This window comes from Candoia aspera, chromosome 1 (assembly GCF_035149785.1).
Source record: "Candoia aspera isolate rCanAsp1 chromosome 1, rCanAsp1.hap2, whole genome shotgun sequence".
In the NCBI taxonomy this organism is placed as follows: domain Eukaryota; kingdom Metazoa; phylum Chordata; class Lepidosauria; order Squamata; family Boidae; genus Candoia; species Candoia aspera.
In genome coordinates, this window is record NC_086153.1 from 336,215,711 (window position 1) to 336,236,052 (window position 20,342).

Genomic DNA, 20,342 nt, shown 5'->3' on the forward strand with positions numbered 1-20,342 from the left:
CTCTCCTACCACACCTGATTGGCTCTTGGGCTGAGAGAGAGGGACTGGCCCAAGGTCACCCAGCCGGCCTTCATGCCTGAGGGGGGACTGGAACTCACAGCCTCCTGGTTTCTAGCCCAGAGCCTTAACCACTAGACCAAACTGGCTATGTGTCATGAGCACCGTTGAGCTGAATGCATCAGCACAACGGCACACATGACAATACCTCGGAAACTAGAGGAAGGGATTTAAAGATAAGCAAAGCACGCACAACAACAGACACAGACCCCGAGGAGAAGGGAACGACCCCGGCCGGAAGAACCAGCCATTAGAACACAAAGGGGGAAGAAAGAACGACAAAGACAGGGCGGATCACGAGGCACACCTGAAGCTGTCAGCCGGAACGCAACGGATATCGCCCAGCTGACAGCAATCACCGGCCGGAGGAGGAAACCGATTATGAGTGAAGCCCGGGGCACCAGCAGGGGCCCCGCGACCCCTCACCTACCGGCAATGAAGCATACAGGACTTGGGGGAATGACACAACCCAAGGTGGGGGGGGGGCGCTGACCGGCGCGGGCTATTTAAACCCCTCACCGGCGCGCTCCCTTCACTCTCAGCTTTTTCTAGCTATGCACTATGCTGAAATAAACCTGAACCTGCCCTTCCCTGAATCAGTGTCTGTGTTTTACTCAGTAGTAGGCAGCGCATGACACTATGCATTGCATGTGATGTTAGTGACCCTATGCATGTATTTATACACTTTTGAGACAAGAGGTAAGATTCCCCACTCTGTAGTTAAAACTTCATTTTGTAAAATCATTTTATACTTACGTTACAATAACCGTGCTCCCCCACAAGCTAACGCCCACCCACCCCTACCACGGATGCTCCTCCTTGAGGATGTATGTGAATGGATCATTGGAGCAACAAAGACTTTGTGGCTAGAATGGCCCCATTTGGCAGCCACTCTAGCCTGTCATCTTTGAGTTCAAAGCCAGAAGGAAGGCCAGCCCTCCCCCCCTATCTACTGGCAGAAAATATGAAGAATCAAGATTAAGATAATTAAAACATGGTTATAAACTCTAATTAGGGCACTCGGGGCCAGATGATGGGCCAAGGAAGGAAGAAAGGAAGGAAAAGTGGGAGTATCGCTTTCTCTCTGATATGGAAAGAAATCAAGCATCAAAACACAGACAAAATCCACATAACGCCAGTCAGCTAAACAAATCCAGATATATAGCACATATACCACATGGAGTGGGTGGCTATATTAAATCCAATACAATAACAACAGCAGCAGCAGCAGCAGCAGCAGCAGCAGCAGCAGCAGCAGCAGCAGATATTTTTAAGTAGCAGCAGTATCTGGGCATGCAGGTTGTGCTCAGAACGTGTCCAGGCACATTTGCTTAGCAGAGACAAGAAGCATCCACAGTGTGGTTCATTGTGAGCTGTTGGATCAGATCTCGACTCGCGGACTACAAATCCCAGCCCCAGGATCTCCACTGACCAGGATACTCCAAGTTGTAAAGTGTTGGATTCAGAAAGGATGTTTAAGAGAGTTTGGGGAGATTAAAAAAAAAACACCCCAGAAGAACAACATTTTCACAACTAGAAAAAAACTGGGTTAGGACTGGTAAAGAGAGGGCTCCCACCTTCATATCGGAAGTCTCATTTTCTAGCTTGGAGAGATGATTGGAGTTGTCTTCCAACTCCTGACGGAGGTGTGTGTTCTCCTTCTTCAGCGCCTCCACCTGCTTCACCAGTTGGTCATAGGATGCAATGGACCCAGACATCTTCAACTCTTCCATTGCCTGGAGAGGAGAAGACAGGAGACACCTCTTCTTTGGGTCATATATTCCCTACACCAACATCTGTGAGAACTCCCTTTGATAGCTCAGTTTTGTAAACAGCCAAAAAATTAGGTAGGAAGGGAGAGGAAACAACCCATCGCAGGGGGTTCCAGCTACAAAGGGTTCACAGAGGAGCAAATCAAGTTAGTAAAAAATGTAATGAGGACTAGTGACTTAAATGGGCTTGTTTGGTAACAGGCTATAGATGAGCCCAACATTAAGAGAATTCCTTGGAAGAGACAGAATGGAAATTCTATAAATGTATTCATGATCAGCATGCCTGAAAGCAATGAATCATATTTAGACTACTTCTGGTTATTAATTGGTGGGAAAAAATGTACTCTACAAATGTTTAGAGCACACACCGTATTTCTTATGTTGTAATCCCAACATTCCTTTTCCAGGGAGTTCAGGTTGTTTCCACACCCCGCATGTTGCTTTCACAACAACCTGGCAAAAAAGATTAAAGAGAAAGGCAGCGATCATCTGGATTCAAACGTGAGTTTGCACAATCTTAATCCAATCGTCTAACCCCTGCACCACCTCCATTCTTAACGTTCATAGTCCAAGCTGAGCATTTCTTTGGATTGCCAGACAAACATGATTATCATGGGCTGGGAATTTTATTTAATTAGACGGCAGTCCTGTACAATTGTTGTCGAGCCTGGCTATTTTTCAGTAGTTGCACCCCATCATGCTGATCACTTTAAGATGGAGGATAAAGGTGCTTCTTTCAAACTGAGTTCAACTCCTAACAACTTCATGGATAGTTTTCTTGGAAGAATTATGGAAGTGATTTGTCTCTGTCTTCTTCTGGAGTGTCTTTTCAACTTCCCAGAAGTTGATCCTGGCATTTCCTGATAGTCCCCCATCCAACTCCTAGCCAAAGCCAACCCTGTTTGGCTTCCAAGCTCAGACTGCCACAGATACCAGCTGACTAAATGAAAACCTTGGGCTGACAAGCAGCTGATCACAAAAAAGCTAGGTGTCTTCCTCTCCTGCTTATGAATAGTTCAGGAGCACTATTGAAGAAGCAGGATAGGAAGAGTATTGATGCTTTTGAACTTTGGTGTTCACAACTCCTGAGAATGTCGTGGACAGCCAAGAAAACAAACTGATGGATCATCGAACAAATCAGCCCAGAGTTCTCACTCCAGGCACAAATGACCAGGCTCAGATTATCCTACTTTTGACCCATTATGCAAAGACCCGGCTCTCTGGAGGAGGCTCTGATGCTGGGGAAGGTGGAGGGAAAGAGAAGAAGAGGAGGACCAGCAGCAAAGTGGGGGGACTCAGTTACAGTGGTGATGACTGTACCATTGGGAGACCAAAAAGATCAGGTTAGATCATCATGGAGAAAATCTGTCTAAGTGGTCACTAAGAGTTGTCAATGACTTGATAGCACATAATCAATCAATCAATCATCAGTTGGCCACTCTAGGAAACAGGCAGCTATATGAAGTGGACCTTTGCTCTGATCTAGCCCAGCTCTTCCAGAGCCTTGTTATGGCTGCAAGTAGAACTTCCAGGCATGGGAGAAGTTGGCTTCCAATTTTAATTGCCCAATGGGGAAAAAGCTGTACCTGCCCTCTGATTATAGGAAGCACGGCTGCAAGACTGAGTTAACCCTCCTGGGATCTGTTTCTCTTAACTTTTAAGGGGTTCCATTACACTTCTGGAGCCATACCAGGATTTATTTATTATTTCAATTTCAGGGCCACCTGACCTCTGAGAGAGTCTCGGTGGCTTACCAATTAAAAATTAAACAAAAACAAAATATATCAAGAGGAAAAAGAAAGATAGCTAACCGGAACCGAAAAACCCAAAGTCAAGCAGCCAATCACCAATCAAAGGGGCTGGACCCCCATTCTAGACCAGGGTCTGGGAGAACAACCAGGTCTTAACCCGTTCACAAAAGATCAGAAGGGTGGGAGCAGTATGAATCTCCAGGGAGAGGGGGACGGATTTCATTCCAGAAGGCAGGCACAGCAACAGAAAAGGTCCCCTTCCTGAGACCTGTAAAATCACACTGTTTAATAGACTGGACCCACTGTAGCTGACTTGACCAGGCAGGTGGAAACATCTGGAGAGAGGGGCTCCATCCAGTAACCAGGCCCTGATAGCGCCCCATTCAACTCATCTATCCATGTGGTCATTAAGAGTTGACAACGACTGGATGGCACATAGTCAGTCAGTCAATCAAAAGTTGGCCACTGTAGGAAACAGGCAGCTGTATGAAGTGGACCTTTGCTCTGATCTAGCCCAGCATTTCCAGAGCCTTGTTATGGTTGCAAGTAGAACTTCCAGGCACAGGAGAAGCACAGGGCTGTATGGGTGATAACCAGCACCTTGAATTGCACCCAGAAGTCAAGGGGCAGCCAGTGCAGCTCGCAAAGCAACAGGGACTCATGCACACCCCCCAACACACCCACTGCTGCCTGCGCCCTGCCTTCTGACCAGCTATAGCTTCCGAATGGTCTTCAAGGGCAGCCCCATGTAGAGTGCATTACAGTAATCCAATCAAGAGGGGACCAAGGCACGACCCGGCTGTATTCATCGTTTCTTCAAAACATGCAGACATGGCATCTCTATTCCAAAATCTCCGCTGAGGACAAAGTGTCTCCTTGGACCAAACCCACCGCTTTTCAGCCTCCCCAGTGAAAGGGGAGTGAACGAAAGCAGTGCCCGATTCAGGCAGCTTTCAAATGACAAACCCGTAATTCCTCAACCAACCCGTCCTCTTGTCCCCTTTTGACACAGGATCGTGGCCTTGGCATCCAGAATTGGCTCAGAAACCCTCTTGGGTCAGAAATCCAGCTTCCCCTGCCAACCCTGGGCAGATCCCAAGGGCAAAAATAATACCCACCGTTCTTTCATTACGGAAACATTTCTACTCCGGCGTTGACTTGGCGTGAATAAAGCTCCTGTACAAAATGTGTCCTTTCTTAAAAGAATCAAGTTATCTAAGGGGTGGGGGGGAGGAACCACATTTAGAAACTGGGCAATTGTTTCTCCTTTTGGAGCCCCTTCTGATCTTTGCAGGCCATCGGCTACCTCCACTTCACGCCAATTCCACTCTTTGTTTCTCACTCCTCTTTCATCTCTTTGTCTGGGAGCAAGCTCCCTCTCCAGTCCCCCTCCCCAAGAAACCGCACAGGGGGGAGTTTCTACAAATGCCTTTGCAATCTCATGGCCTTTCTCCTTCCTCCCCCTCCTGGTTGCCAACTTAGTTGATCCCTTTTGATTATCTCTTCTGGCCCCATCCTGCCCACAATGCCCAATTACAAAGGGAATTTGCCAAACAAGCGGACTCACCAGCTCCTTAGCAAGCAAGCCACCCAGATTCTTAGGTTAGGGGAAAGTCGATGTGCTCGGCTCACAGGAGGCAGCCTCCAGGTCACAAATTCTCCATCTGATTCCACCTAGCTTTGATCTTCCTGATGGTGGACTCACGCCTTGTCCAGCAGATTCCTCCAGTGCCTTCTTGGAGACCTTTTCAAAGCGGAGGCCTGCACCTTTCCCCATCTGTGCTCATTATTGTATATATAAAAATGACCTATTGTTCTATACGGTGTTTGAATGGTGATCGTTCAAAGGAGGGGAAAAAACACATTCCAATGCATGTTGGTTTCTCCTTTTCAGGGTCCCTGATTGCTAATGACAAGTCATGTGACTGGATAGATGACTGCATAGCTTTGCGTGCACAAACACACACACATGCGGCTCCCCCTCCCTTTGCTAGCCATGAATCTCACAGCAGAGCATCGCGTCAGGCTTTTTCTACCAGGCACTCCAGAACAGCTGATTGGGTACCACTCCTTCCATGCCACGTTGCCCACAAGGACCGTCTGCAGTTGAGTCCTGGGATTAAAAAGGCTGCCCTTAGAGCAGTGTTTCTCAACCTTTTCGGGGGGAGATGGGCGGTTATAGAAATTTGAATAATAAATAAATAAACCTTGGCAACTTTATGATCTGGCTCAGGAATTCTGAGAGTTGAAGTCCACACATCATAAAGTTGCCAAGGTTGAGAAAAACTGCCTTAGAGGGCTTCCTACTGAAAGAATGGAATAAATGTAACTCGAGTTAGGCCATTTCTCCCTCCAGGTGAATATAGGCCCTCCTCACTGGCAAGGGCTCTCCAGTTATTGAAGGGATTGGCCAGAGGTCTTCCCAGCCATACTGGGAGATGCTGGAGGTAGAATCTAGGAATTTCACTGTACAAAACAGATGCCTTACCTGACCTTTCACCTTTCACCTTTCACCTTTCACACCATGCAGAAGACTTTCCCCCAAAGTTGCCTTTTTTAGAGTCAGGTTCCTGGTTGGCCTAGCCAAGTCTAGCCCACCTTGATCAATGTTGACTCTCCAGAATTGCAAAGAGAAATCTTTTCCCAGCTCAACTTGGAAGCATAATTAGAACCCAAGATTTCCTGCAAGCACAGCTGAGTCCTGCCACTGAGTTATGGCCCACATTAGTGGTCAACATAGATTTGCTGGTGCTTAAGTTAAAAGAATAACCACACAAGTGGCTGCCCAGACTGTTTTGGTGATGGGTCTGGAATGCTCACGCTCCGTGCATCACCCTTTTCGGCATGAGGCCAAAATACTTCTTTTTCCCAAACTTTTGAAACACTTATTTGATGCAGCAAGAAGCTTTTTAACGCATATCTTCCTACAGCTTTCACTTCTGCCGCCTTGTCGTTCTTTTAATCACTCATTTAACTTGATGGTCTTATTGGCAGATTATGTGTTGTTAACCTGCTGGTGTTTTCATAGAGTTTGTCTGATTACAGAGTTTTGGAAAAATGTTGATTGCCACCCAGGAAAACTTTTATTTTGAAGAGCGGCAGATAAGTACCTAAATAATTAATATGGAAATGCCAGGAAACAAAGCTGGTTAGAGTTCTTATCCACCTCAGCCTAGAAGCCCTTCTCATAACACACGGATAATGCAAAAAAAAGGAGGGGGAATTCAAAAGCATTTTCATCAGGGATGGGAAAAAGGAATTGGGTCAAAGCAGGGCAAGCTTGATCCACAGAACTCAGACTGAACCTTACAGGCTGGAGATAAAACCCTGAATATAAACAGCCTCAGATATTTCTTTATTTTTAAGACTTATACAAAGAAGTGAAAGTCGTTGCAAGGAGACCTCTTAAGTTGCCGAGTGAAAAATCAAAAAGATTATCGGCTTTTAAAATTCACAGCCTTCAGACAAATACAATTTAATATGCAATAACAGAGACCTGGTGGTATGAATCTCCCCATTGGAATTCAGCAGCTGAAGAATACAATTTGTTCAACAGGAACAGGAGCAGGAAGGAAGAAGGAATTGCATTTTGTGTTAAAGGTATCCACACCTGTTGAGAAATCCAAGTAAAAGAACTTGGTGATAAGGTAGACAGCCATGAAGGCCTTGGACAGGATACTTAGCTGCTGGGAGGTGTCTATAGCTACAGATATCAGAATCATGCAAGCCTGTGACACAATACAGGTAGTCCTCGCTTAATGACCATTTGTTTAGTGATGATTTAGACTTACGATGGTGAAGAAACTGACTTATGACCGGTTGTCACACTTATGACCATCACAGTGTCCCTGCAGTCATATGATCACAATTTGGGCGCTTGGCAACTGGTTTACATTTATGATTGTCACAGTGTCCCATGGTCATGAGACTGCCATTCTTGACCTACCCAGCCAGCTTCTGGTAAGCGAAATCAATGGGGAACCACATGATTCGTTTAATGACCATGTGGTTTGCTTAATGCCCACAGTGATTTGCTTAATGACCGCCACAAAAAAGGTCATAAAATCAGGTTGGATTCCCTTAATGACTGCGTCATTTAGCAACCAAAATTCCAGTCCCCATTGTGGTTGTTAAGCAAGGACTACCTGTACAAGAGCCAAAGCTGGACTTTAAAGAAGCAGGACAGAGGGAGTGTTGACCCTTTGAACTTTGGTATTGGAGAAGATTCCATAACTAAATATGGAATGTCCCTGGAACTGAATGGCTTCCTCACTCAAAGCCACTCTATTTGGTTGGGGTTGAGCCCTGCTCTTCTCCATCCAGACTGTATAGCCTCCAGGCACTGGGCAGAACCTTGATTGGGTCACCAGGGTTGAGATATAAATGGCAGAACAGCTGGTGTTTCCCACAAATTTATCCACTCAGGGGCATAGAACGCCTTTGCACACTTGCGTGCTTTCCCTTCAGCACTGAGTCTGCCAAGGAGAGGGCACCCATCAAGAACCAGCCAGCACAGGAGGAGGTTGTACCGTGTGTGGGCACCCAGTGATGGTCTCAGAAGAATGACAGCATGCTTGCACCTTTTGGAGCACTGCTAGGTGTGTCACAAACCCATTCCTAGGAACGCTTGTGAACCGCCCAGAGTCCCCCGTATGTGGGAGATGGGCAGTGATAAAAATATGATTGATAGATAGATAAATAAATTATGTCTACATTATGTCAGTTTGCTTTAGCCTGGTCTAAGTAGTGGCTTGGAAGAACAAAATGGCAAACTTCTACATCCTGACCATTCACGTTCATGACTGCTGTTTTTGTTCTGAGATTTCACCAGCAATCTAGCATTTTCAAGCATATCTCTGTAACAAGGAAGGAAGGAAGGAAGGAGAGAAAGAGAGAGAGGAGGAAGGGAGGGTGTTTCTGAGTCTTCACAGCCTAAGGGTACCTAATCAAGCCCAGAGTCATTGTACTATATTATCAAAGAGAATTACTCATTTTTGACAGTAGCCTTGGGCAGTGCCAGCTCAAGGGTACGTGGTGCCTCAGGCCACATTGACTGATGGTGCCATCTCCCACCAATGTAAAGATTTGCATTTTTAGAATGATTTGGAAGAAGGGGCAGCATTGGCACCCCTTAAGCTTTGGTGCCCTAGGCCAGTGCCTACTCAGCCTTAGGGTAAAGCTGGCCTGTCCTTGGGAATCCCATAAACAGAGCAAGAATGTACCAACCCTCCCTTGGTTTTCCCCAAGCAACCAGCATTCAGTAGACTGCCTCTGAACATTGAGTTTTCATGAAGCCGTCATTCCTAAGAGCCATGGACAAACAATCCTCAAATCCAGCTGAGATTTTAAAAATATATATTCCGTACTGTAATCCCACAAGACCAGCCCTCAACAAACTGGTACTCTTCCAGGAGCATCTGCTGGGCGGGGCTGGGAGGGGCAAAAATATTAAGTTGGGAGCTGCAATCATTCAATGAAAGCTCCGCAATTTTTTTACATGGGTTGCACATGCTGCACATATTAACACGGGGCGGGGCCTCGCCCATGCAATCATGGCTGGTATCTTGACTTTGTTGATCCCCCTGGTGGATAACCGTGTACTCTTCTGATGCGTTGCACCCTCAGTGGCCCATTTGGCTGGGAGCAGTGGTCCCAACATCACTGGCGGAGTATGGGGAGAACCATCCCTAAGTCTCCACTCAATCACTCCAGGTAGTCCTCGTTTAATGACCACAGTTGGGACCAGAATTTCAGTTGCTAAGCAAAGCAGTCATCAAGCAAATCTGACCCGACTTTACAACCTTTTTTGTGGCAGTTATTAAGCAAATCACTGCAGGCATTAAATGAACCACGTGGTTGTTAAGCGAATCACATAGTTCCCCATTGATTTTTCTTTCCAGAAGTCAGCTGGGAAGGTCAAAAATGGCAATCATGTGACCATGGGATGCTGTGACTGTCATGAGTAAGGATGGCGAGCAGGGGGCTCCCACCCAGACTGTCAAGCGCATGCGTAGCACTGAGGAACTGTTCAGCCATTCAAAGAGACACAGATCGGGACCGCCTTAACCTTTGGGGTTTATATGGCTGGGTTTTTCCCACGCTTCCTCAGTTTGTTAGGATTCTTGTTAAGTACTACTAATAAATATTAGAGACCAAGTCATTGTCTCAGTGTGTTTCCTGGTAGTTAGGACAGTGACAGTCACAAATATGAACCAGTTGCCAAGTGCACAAATCGTGATCACGTGACCATGGGGACGCCACGACAGTTGTGTGAGGACCGGTCATAAGTCAGTTTTTTCAGCACCATCATAAGTCTGAACCATCACTAAATGAATGGTTGTTAAGCAGGGACTACCTGTAGTTGATTTTGGGCTGGTCCCCTCATTCCCAAACTTTACAATTTGGGAGTGAGGGGAGACACTCTATGTGCTGTCTTGAATTTTCAGATAACATATGGGGTACATGCATAATATATTGGGGGGGGAACCCCTCTGGTAATGCTTCCCATACACATTTCCCTGGGAATCAGACTTGCTTAATAGAGTGGGTTTTCTTCCTGGCCAGACCTACATTTGATTGCTTTCAAGGTATGTGAACACCTGCCATTGCCAGGTGTTGTGGCATTGAGTTCCATAAGTTAAAATGTCCATTGCGCATAAAAAGGGTAAATTTGTTTCTTTTTGTGGGGGGTGTCTTCTTTTATTCCACTGCTAATGAAACTCTCCTAAGAACTCCAACTCAAGAGAAAAAAAGAGAAACACTTTTCTCTTTCCATCCCCTCCCCACATTGCTTATAGTTTTATAAGCCACTAATTGGGACTACCCCCTCAGAAGGAACAGAAAACTTTTTTTTTCTTTTTCTGACTCGGATTGTCTTGAGGATCAACAGTGAAGAAGGAAAAGCTGGTTTTAGCCAGATCTGATCACTACAAAGCCCTGCCTGGGCAGCTCCATTGCCTCCCCACCCCCACCCCACCATCACCGCTGTCTGTCTGTGGCTTCATATTCCCCTGTCCGATGCTTAAAATCTGAACCAGGCTGCCCATCCATGGGGGTGATGGGCTTCCCCTTTAACAACTAAAACAATCTCCAATTCCATAATAAATCTCTTCTTTTCACCCCCCTCCTCCTTAGAAGCAAAACAGCTGGTTCATCCCTTGAGGTGTCATTCATTTTGCAGTAGTAAAGAGCACCCCAGGGGCTTGTCCTTTACGATGAATAAATCACAATAAAAAGTGGAGGGGGAGAGAAAAATGTGTCAGAAGGCTAATGGGGCCAACCAATGAGAGCCCAGATTCTGGTCTTGGGTAACCACGGTGATGGCCAATTGTTTCCAAGAAGTTAGTATATACAAGTAATGGGGGAGGGAGGGTTTCTGCCCCCCCCCCGACCTTCCTCCCTCCCCTCCCCACAGGGATCCCTACCCCCCTGTTTTTCCTCTCCTGGTGAACTTGGTTATGAGAATAAATGCCATGTTGTTGAGCTAAGCTGGAGATGCTTTTTGGCCTGGCTTCCATGGGGCAATCTTGGGACAGGGATGAAATTACAGGTTCAGATGTAAAACAAGTACAAAAGAAGTGCCAATATGGGGGTAAAGGTCTGGGGTGGAGAAAATGTCTGGAGTCCCTGAATGAGTCTCCCTTAGTTACCTCCTTGTGCTCTGCCTGCAGATTCTTAAAGTCCACAAGGCTCCCTTGGGAGATGATCTGGAAATGCCAGTTAGTTGAACTTTGATTCAAAAGGGTGGGGAGGGGGGAATTCTAGATCGCTATGGGACTGCCTGATAGATTTTGCAGTGTTTGGCCTGCTGTGCATAATCTTGACTGCATCAGCCACTATCAAAACAATGCTGTTCCCCAAGACATTCCATGGAAGCCAAAGCTGGACTCTGAAAAGCAAGAGAGAAAGAGTATTGATGCTTTTGAGCTTTGGGGTTGGAGAGGACTCCTGAGAATGCCATGGACAGCCAAGAAAACAAAGCAACAGGTCATTAAATCAACCCAGAGTTCTCACTCAAGGCACAAATGACCAGCTCAAATTATCACATTTTGGACGCATGATGCAAAGACCTAGATTGTTGGAGAAGTCCATAATGATGGGAAAAGTAGAGGGAAAGAGAAGGGGATGACCAACAGCATTGATTACAAGAGTCATGGGGGTCCTGTTGGAAGCTCTGGAGGACTAGGTTGGGAACAAACCATCCTGGAGAAAACCAATCTACAGTATGTGACTGCTAATGGCTGACGCTGACTTAATGGCACATGATCAAGCCAGCTGTGCCAGCTGTCTGGCCCAGGTCAAATTCCACCTAAAAGGCCTTCAGTTACTTAGATGAGACTGCCTGAGAAAGTCTCACTTCCCAAATTGACCTACCCAGATGCTCAGGTCTTCACCTGAGGCCCTTCTCTAGGCATGCCATCCAATGAAACCAATCAGGTAGCAAACAGAAAGGGGGATCTTTTTGGGGACAGCACCCTGGCTGTAGAATACTTTGCCCAGAGAGGCTCACTAGTGCCTATAGGGCAGTCTTTTCCTAAATAAGCATGTATAGTGGGGAAGATGCTGGGCTAGGAGTGGGCTGACCCCAGTTCTAGCCGGCACCAGCCCCGGGAGCTCATTGGCTGACTTTGGGCCAGTCCCTCCCTCTCAGCCCAAGAGCCAATCAGGTGTAGTGGGGAAGGGGCTGAACTGGGTGGGGGGAGACGCCGCTTCTAGTCCCACCTCAGCCACAGAAGCTCATTGGCTGAATTTGGGCCAGTCCCTCCCTCTCAGTTTAACCTACCTTACAGTGTTGCTGTTGTGGGGAAATAGGAGCAAGGAGCATTATGTATTTATAGTTGTACAAAATACTATTTTAAAGTTGTTTTGATGCTGCTCTTTGTGCTAGTTTTATAAGCTTCTGCCTTTTAATTGATCATGCATCATTACAGAACCTCAGTTACTGGAGGATTATAAAATTACTAATAATCTATATAACATATAAACATTATTTAAAATATGTATTAAAGTAAAGAAATACACCAGCTATGACCACTTCATGTCTCTTGGCCGTCTGAGTTCAAGGATTATTTTTAAAATTCCTTCCTGTTTACCACAAAACTGCTGTGCTAACTAACAAAGAACAAAAAGGCAAGACATTCTTGGTTGATTTTTTTTAAAATTTTGGCTCTTTTAATGAACCAGCTCCATCATCTGAGTAAATCTCAAGAGCTTAGTGATAAAGCTGAATGATTCTATCAAGGCATGAAAATTAATCAAATTACACTCTGTCTCCTAAAAGTTGTTGATCGCATTATCGGTTGGTCAATTTCATGCATCTTTAATCGCTTGGTCAATTTCTCAGCTCAAGAGTCACTTGCTGAGATGGGCGGCTATAGAGATCAAATCAAATCAAATCAAACCAATAAATAAATAAAGTGATAACCGAGATCTTTGGATATCAGCACTCCATTGTGAGATCTGATGCTGGTTGCTAGTTCTGCATGAAGAATAAGAACTCAAACTCAGGTTTTCGTTCAATGAAACATCCTTAAGAATGGGCTGTAAAGCAATTTTTCCCCCTCTATTTGGGAACGTCTGCTAATGTATGCCATGCGCAGACTGTCTTTGATCTACATACTATTGAGGTAGCTTCAGGTCTCTTGCGCTTGGCACTTCTGGGTGAAGGAGACCAGGGACTACTCACTGAAACCTGATAGTTTTGGACTAATAAAATGATTGTTTGAAGCCTCTCCAGTTCGTTGGCTTGGTGGATTAATTTTGCCATGGCATGCACCACTGCGTATCTGCTGGAAATAAAAAATAGGAATTCCTTAAGCCATTAGGGTTTCAACAACTCCTGTCATGCTAGATAAGAGAGAGTGGCGCCTAGTTATTTGCGTGGTTTTATTACATTCAGAACAGAAAATAATCCCCCCAAATGTTGAACTTGTCCAGTTCCACCATAAACACGGGAAAACTTTCATGAAATAATTTTGACCTTTTTTCCTAGCTGCCTACAACACCTGAAAATCCTTACAGCTCTCCAAAGATTCGTGTTGTGATGATTGCCTATTCAAAATCACCATCAGACTCACACAGGGCTTTCATGGATATCTGATTTAATAATGAATAGTATGCAGGATCACAAGCAAAGCTGAGAATAGCAAAAGCATGGGATGTCTCCCAATAAAACCCCAAGCAACTCCCAGTCCCTCCCCACAAAGTCAGCACAATTCCATGCCCACAGGTGCCCCTAACGGTTCCTGCCGGTCTGCGGGAAACATCCTTGACAGGGCGAGATAACCCAAACATGCATTCCTCATTCTTCACTCCTTGCATCGCAGCCTGGTACCAGGAACAGAAGCAGCCCCCTCCTGTACAGCAACTCGTGTCAGCCCCATGGCATGGGAACCCGTTACAATGTTTTCCAGGAACATTGGAACAGGAACCATGACAAGTGTTCTTTCAGATGGCACACTCACAATGAGGAATTTCTAGTCCAAACACATCTGGAAGGTTGGAGAAGATCACCAACCTCCTTAGAAGGATCCATCCCATCTTCTCTCACTTCTTCAGCTGGCTGGATCTCTGCCCTAGCGTGCTACAGATCTGCAGACCCTGGACCAGGCCTGGTTTCCCATTACAAAAGGAAAACACCGATAGCCCCTGAGTGTGGGAAGATTTTTGTGGCAAGGGAGAACAGAGAGGAAGAATGAGCAGCTGAGGGAGCGGAGCAGCCATCAGCTTAGCAGGGGGCTGATGATAAAGGAGGAGCAGACTTGGACTTCAGCAAACCTACAGCAGACAAGCTGAAGGGGGAAGCAGAGCCCAACAGCCTCACCACCTGGCAGCCTTCAAGGTACTCCATGTTGGAATTATCAGGGGTCAACTCAGCATTATCTCATAAGCATAAGGGGGTCTTTCTAGTAAACACATCTCTATTGTGCTTGTGGGATGTCACATGGGTCACCTGATTTCCACTTCCTCCTTCTTCTTGGGTTTGGGGATTAACAATCTCCATTTTACCTCTTGGGCACACCTGCAAGCAGGAGGTGCTGCAGAATGCAGCTCTCATCCCTTCATCTCGCTTGCACTCAGACTTTCTATTTCCATAGAAAGTGTCTACAAAGAACCAGTGATGAATAAGAACTTTCTACTGTGAAGCTACTTGTATCCAGATCTACTGAATAAATGTAAGCTACCTTTTTTTCTCTTCATCTAACTACAGTGTGAAGACTGAATTCTTTTCTGAATGTAATTAAGCTTAATGTGCAAGTTTCTTTTTGGTTCACGCTTCTACTTTGCAAGATTGCTGTCAGCTGCTTGGAGTTCTTTTATTAACCTTTAAAAACTCCATCATTCCAGACAAGCACCATCCATGAGTACCAACCCTACCTTTTGTACATCTCCCTTCCTTCACTTTTACTTTCCAGAAAACTAGGGAGGGTCCCTTCTGAGATGCTTCCCACATCCCTGTTAATGGTTTTCCTACTAACAGATTAAGGTGCTATTGTATCTAATCATTTTGGCCGGGTGCAGAGGTTGAATTCAACTGCCCCCTTTTCGAATGTTAATTATTGCACCTGGGGGGAGGAACCTGCCCGGACTTGTTTCAGTTCCTTTTTCTCTTGTCTGCCGGCATGTAGCAAGCCAGGTAGCTCTCAATGAGAGCCAAGTCCTTTAAATATGTTTTGCTTTTGTTTTGCTTTCTGTAAATAAATTATTTTTATAGATATGCCTGGTGTGTGTGACTTTTCTGATCTCTCCTGGGCTAAAGGCTTTCCCAGCAATCTGCCAACAGTCCCCATTCCTTCTGTGGGCTGAGATACCTTTTACACGCTGGCTGTCCAGCCTGTGGCTCTTCCTCCTGTCTCCTAAGGTCATTCCCACAGACTGTTACACCACCCCAGCAGAGACACTGAGCAGCTGGTCAAACACCTTCCTTCCAGCCCTGTTGATAAGACTCTTTAGAAAATAGATGCACAGATAGACATTAGTAGTGGTTTTATACTTTCTATCTGTGTGGCTTTCTTGGTAAAAATACCAAGAAGGGGTTGACCATTGCCTTCTCCTGCACAGTATGACTTGACACCTTTGCCATTGTCACAAGAACATCGACTTATTCTTCATAGCACCTGAGGGTAGGACAAGAAGCCATGGGTGGAAGCTCATCAGAGGGAGACCCAATGGGGAAACAAGGAGGAATTTCCTGACAGTGAGAACACTTAAGCAGTGCAACAGCTTGCCCCCGGGAGCTGTGGGTGCTCCGTTGCTGGAGGTTTTCAAGAAAAGATTGGACAACTGTTTGTCCGAGATGGTATGAGGATTCCTGCCTTGGACAGGGGGGTGGACTAGAAGACCTCGGAGGTCCCTTCCAACCCTATGATTCTATGATTCTATGATTCTATGATTCTATGACTAAAGGGATCATCTGCCCCCAGCATCTTCTTCTATCACTGCTGCCCAATAGAGGTGCCCGTTTGCTTTAGCTGGCTGGCTGGGATGAGCTTCACACCTCGGGGGACCCTGCTGGGAATACCTACTCTTGGCATGAGCTTCCAGCATTCTTCGTTCATCCCTCCCAGGAACAGCTCTTGCCCCGATGAGGCAACACCAGCAGGACTTGAACAGCAGTTCAGCCTGGGGTTCCCACTCAAGGCACAACTGACCAGGCCCAAATAATCTTACTTTGGACCCATTATCTGAGGACCTACTCTCTAGAGAAGGGTCTAATACTGGAAAAGATGGAAGGAAAGACTGTTTCCTCCCATGCCCTCTCAGTTTGGGAAGAAAATGCACTGCCCCAAACCCCGCTCTGTGGACCTCTTAATTTCCCTTCCTCCACCCCCGCCCCATGGATGTCTACCTACTTCCTGTGGCAGGGAGTTCCACGTGTTCATGCTTAGGCTGAGATAAAATTAGACTTTCCTTTCTATGCCAGTATTTCCATGGAATTCTCTCTGGAGGCTGACCATCTAAGCAATCCCCAAGGCATAAAACAATCAGGAACAGCAGTGATGCTTCTCGAATGCAATATCCACATTCTAATAGAAGTCTTCATAAAATCCATCTTGAAATGGAAAAGCAGACCCTTGTTTATTTATTCTTATCTGATGATTGGCTGCCCAACTTGCAAAACATTGCTGTGTGTTTTTATTTTGGGATGGGACTTGTTTTAGATATTGTATTTTTTCTATGTGAACCACTGAGAGTCGTTTTGACTGAGGAGGCATAGAAATGTGGTTAATAAATAGAGTAATTTTTTAAAAAATGCAATTCTGGGCAGCACACCACCACAACAGTAAATTGCAATATTCCAACCACAACAACATATTTACCATCCATCTTAGCCCCTCTTCTAAGGGAAGGCATTCAAACAGCCCCCTCCACCATGATACACATCTTGGGAAACCAACTTCCATGGGAGGTTAGCCAATCTCTCACATGCAGTGCTTTTGTCAAAAAAAAAAAAACAGAAAACCTCTTTTTCCTCCCAATTCTTCTCTCGATTTACTCAGCTGCTCTAACCATTGCTTATTTATTTTTTAAATTGCTGGTTTTCTTTGTATTGCTTGAATTGTTTTGAGTCTGTTTATATTTTCAAATACATTGTCCTGGTGAGATCTACCATTATATTTTCAAATGAAAAGCAATATAGAATTACTGGAAGTAAGTCAAATAATTAAAACTGGGCCCAGAGAATGTAGGCAAGATAGGAGTGACTGGAAAATCTGGTCTAAACAACCTCCTCACTCCAAATCTCCAATGTGAACTTTTTCCAGACCACCTGGAAGTTCCATTTTCTAAAGGAGGAAATAGCAGCATTTTTTAAAACATGCAATTAAGTCACCAGTGCAGTGTTTCTCGACCTTGGCAGCTTGAAGATGTGTGGACTTCAACTCCCAGAATTCCCCAGCCAGCGTATGCTGGCTGGGGAATTCTGGGAGTTGAAGTCCACTCATCTTCAAGCTGCCAAGGTCAAGAAACACTGCACTAGTCCTTCGGCGGCATGAACAAAGCAGATAAAAGTAGATGAGTCTGGTGCAATTAAACAACTTTACACACATTGATCTTCAGTTTATGTAGCTGTTATTTAGGACTTGTATCCCTAGCCTTTTCCCCCACCCCCTCTTAAATGGTTAAGACACAAAGGTTGTCTGTCCTTTTGGATGTCAAAGGCAAAAGGTGCTTAGCAAAGCAAGGATATTCATGAAGTCCCTGCCTGCAACTCTTTGAAGCAATTGTTCCTTTTTCTGGGAAAGTGCAACCACCTTTCGCCACTGCAGTGTGATGCTAGAAAAGGGGTGTTTAGTTTAATGAGATTTCAATTGGTGCTAAGTATGTGCCGTGCAATGCACCTTTGTACCTTTGAATCCGAAGTACTGCACCCATATGTGTTCCAAAGTATTGTTTCTTTTTCCAGTCCACAACACTGCGCAGCCTGAAAAGGTGCCTTTGAGTTGAACTTGATTCATATGGATGAAAGATTCAAGCATGAAGTTTTCTTGGGAACTGTTTGGAAGTCGTTTGCCATTGCTTCTTCCAGGAGGAATGACTTGGACTTCCTTGACTAGCTTACAGCCTTGGTGTTCCCTGGGGGTCTCTCATACAGATGCTAGCCAGGCACAACCCTGCTTAGCTTCCCAGAGCTGGCAAGATTGGGCAGGTTCTACTATCTGCTGAGACTCATTTTTTGGAAGGAAGGACCGACACACAAATTCACTCCCACCAAGATTCCAAGTGAAATGTGCTTTGATCCCTACTCAAGCCTAACTTGCATCCTATATCTAATCTAACATGGTTCCTGTGGGTTCTATCTAATTAGCTACAAGATCAACCATAACCAATTCTTCAACACCCAGAATTCTTGGCCAGGCTGACCACTGTGGAGAAACTCATGTGGCTGGGGAATTCTGGGAGTTGAAGTCCACACAGCTTAAAGTTGCCCAGGCTGAGAAGCACTGCTCTGATGGTCGACATTCACACATCTGGAGAGGAAGGAGAATTGCAAAGGCTCAGCTACATGTAGTCATCAGAATGGCCAGCTGAGATGAGAATTTTGGAAGCCTTGCTCACTTTGGTTAAGATTTGTAGTGAAGATTTACCTTTGGTCCTTTGAGCCCCTCAAAAAGGGGGCATTTCATTTGGGTACGGCCCCTTTCCTAGTCCAAGATTTCAAAGGTCACTGCTGACATTTCAGCACCTTGGACAGAAGTGGTCTCAAGTCAAATCCTGTGGTGCTCACCTGCATTTCTGGTTCCAGTGCCCTTCAGATCTGTTAGATTACATCAGTGTTTCTCAGCCAGGGTTCCATGGCACCCTAGGATTCCGCAAGAGGTCACTAGGGGTTCCTTGGGAGATCATGATTTATTTAAAAAAATATTTCAAATTTGGGCAACTTCACATTAAAGAGGTAAGTTGCATTCTTCATTTTTAGTTTAAGAACACTGTTAAGGCATACATACAGGCCTTCCCATGAAACGAATATAATAATTTTGTAACTTCCGGCCTATCTTTGAGCCTGAATGTGCAGGGGTTCCCCAAGGCCTGGAAAGTATTTCAAGGGTTCCTCCAGGGTCAAAAGGTGGAGAAAGGCTGGACTACATGTACAGAGATTGCATCTGAAGATCCCCATTGTGGAATTAAGACAGTTCCACCCACTATGAGTCACAGTTTTGCAAATGGTTTCCCTCGGCAGACATAGAGCCTTAGTAAATATACAAACAGAGAGAGAAAATTCTGAGCTAGGTGGCCTTTAATGTGTCTCACCCTAAGGTCCTCCTAGGAATGAGATGATGCAGCTTGGTAGCTTATTTGCAAACTACCAAAATCATATCTGAAGAAGCATCCAGATTTGAAGTTTCATCCGTATTACAACTGCATCCCAGATTTTCTCTCTGTCTTCACTGCCAGCAATGGGGGCATCTGAGTCTCAAATTCCCTCTGCTGAGATTAGAAATGAGAATGAAATTCCTGGCTGGGAAGCGGGTCCACTGAGCAGATTAAATAGGTTTTAGCTTCCAACCCAGATGTTTTGGAGGAATTACTGGCCTGGAAGAACAATAATCTATATATTCCGTTGTTCATCATCTTTCTTTCTTCTACTCAAAGGTTTATTGGAAAAACCAAAAATGGTCTTAGGCACCTTAGAGACAAATGCAGTTATGACAGCTAAAGCAGTTCAAGACTATAGCAGGTATGAGTATTCCCCAAAAGCCCTCTGCCTTATAACATTCTTGATTTTTAAGGTGACCTGAGTCCTTTTATGAGTTTTGCTGCATCATCAAACAAAATTATCCATGACTCTAGAAGGCATGTTGTCATAATAGTCAATGTTAGGACCAGGGTGTTGGAGGAAAATTCTGAGAGTGCCTTGGACTGCCAGAAGATCAAACCAGTCCATCCTCCAGGAAATAAAGCCAGACTGCTCACTTGAGGGAATGATATTCAAGGCAAAACTGAAATACTTTGGCCACCTAATGAGAAGACAGGACACCCTGGAGAAGATGCTGATGCTAGGGAGAGTGGAAGGCAAAAGGAAGAGGGGCCGACCAAAGGCAAGGTGGATGGATGATATTCTAGAGGTGACGGACTCGTCCCTGGGGGAGCTGGGGGTGTTGACGACCGACAGGAAGCTCTGGCGTGGGCTGGTCCATGAAGTCACGAAGAGTCGGAACGACTGGACGAATAAACAACAACAGGACCAGGGAGGCCCAGTTTTAAGTGATTTGGAGCAAGTCTCTTAGCTTTCAACCCAACTCACCCTGCAGGGTGTATTATT

The 20,342-nt window shown here is 45.4% G+C and overlaps 1 protein-coding gene across 2 annotated transcripts in view; it reads right to left on the reverse strand.

Moving 5' to 3' along the window:
* APC2 (APC regulator of WNT signaling pathway 2) overlaps window positions 1–20,342 on the reverse strand; it is a 65,599-nt gene that overhangs the window by 33,125 nt on the left and 12,132 nt on the right. The window contains exons 1-2 of one of the 2 annotated variants that reach the window (XM_063290853.1): window positions 2,198–2,282; window positions 1,635–1,793 (exon numbers count right to left, since the gene is read on the reverse strand). In XM_063290853.1, the coding sequence (XP_063146923.1) occupies window positions 1,635–1,790 (156 nt within the window). In that variant the 5' untranslated portion in view covers window positions 1,791–1,793; window positions 2,198–2,282. Of the gene's footprint in view, window positions 1–1,634; window positions 1,794–2,197; window positions 2,283–20,342 lie in introns of those variants that run through there. The other variant, XM_063290852.1, reaches the window with a different exon arrangement.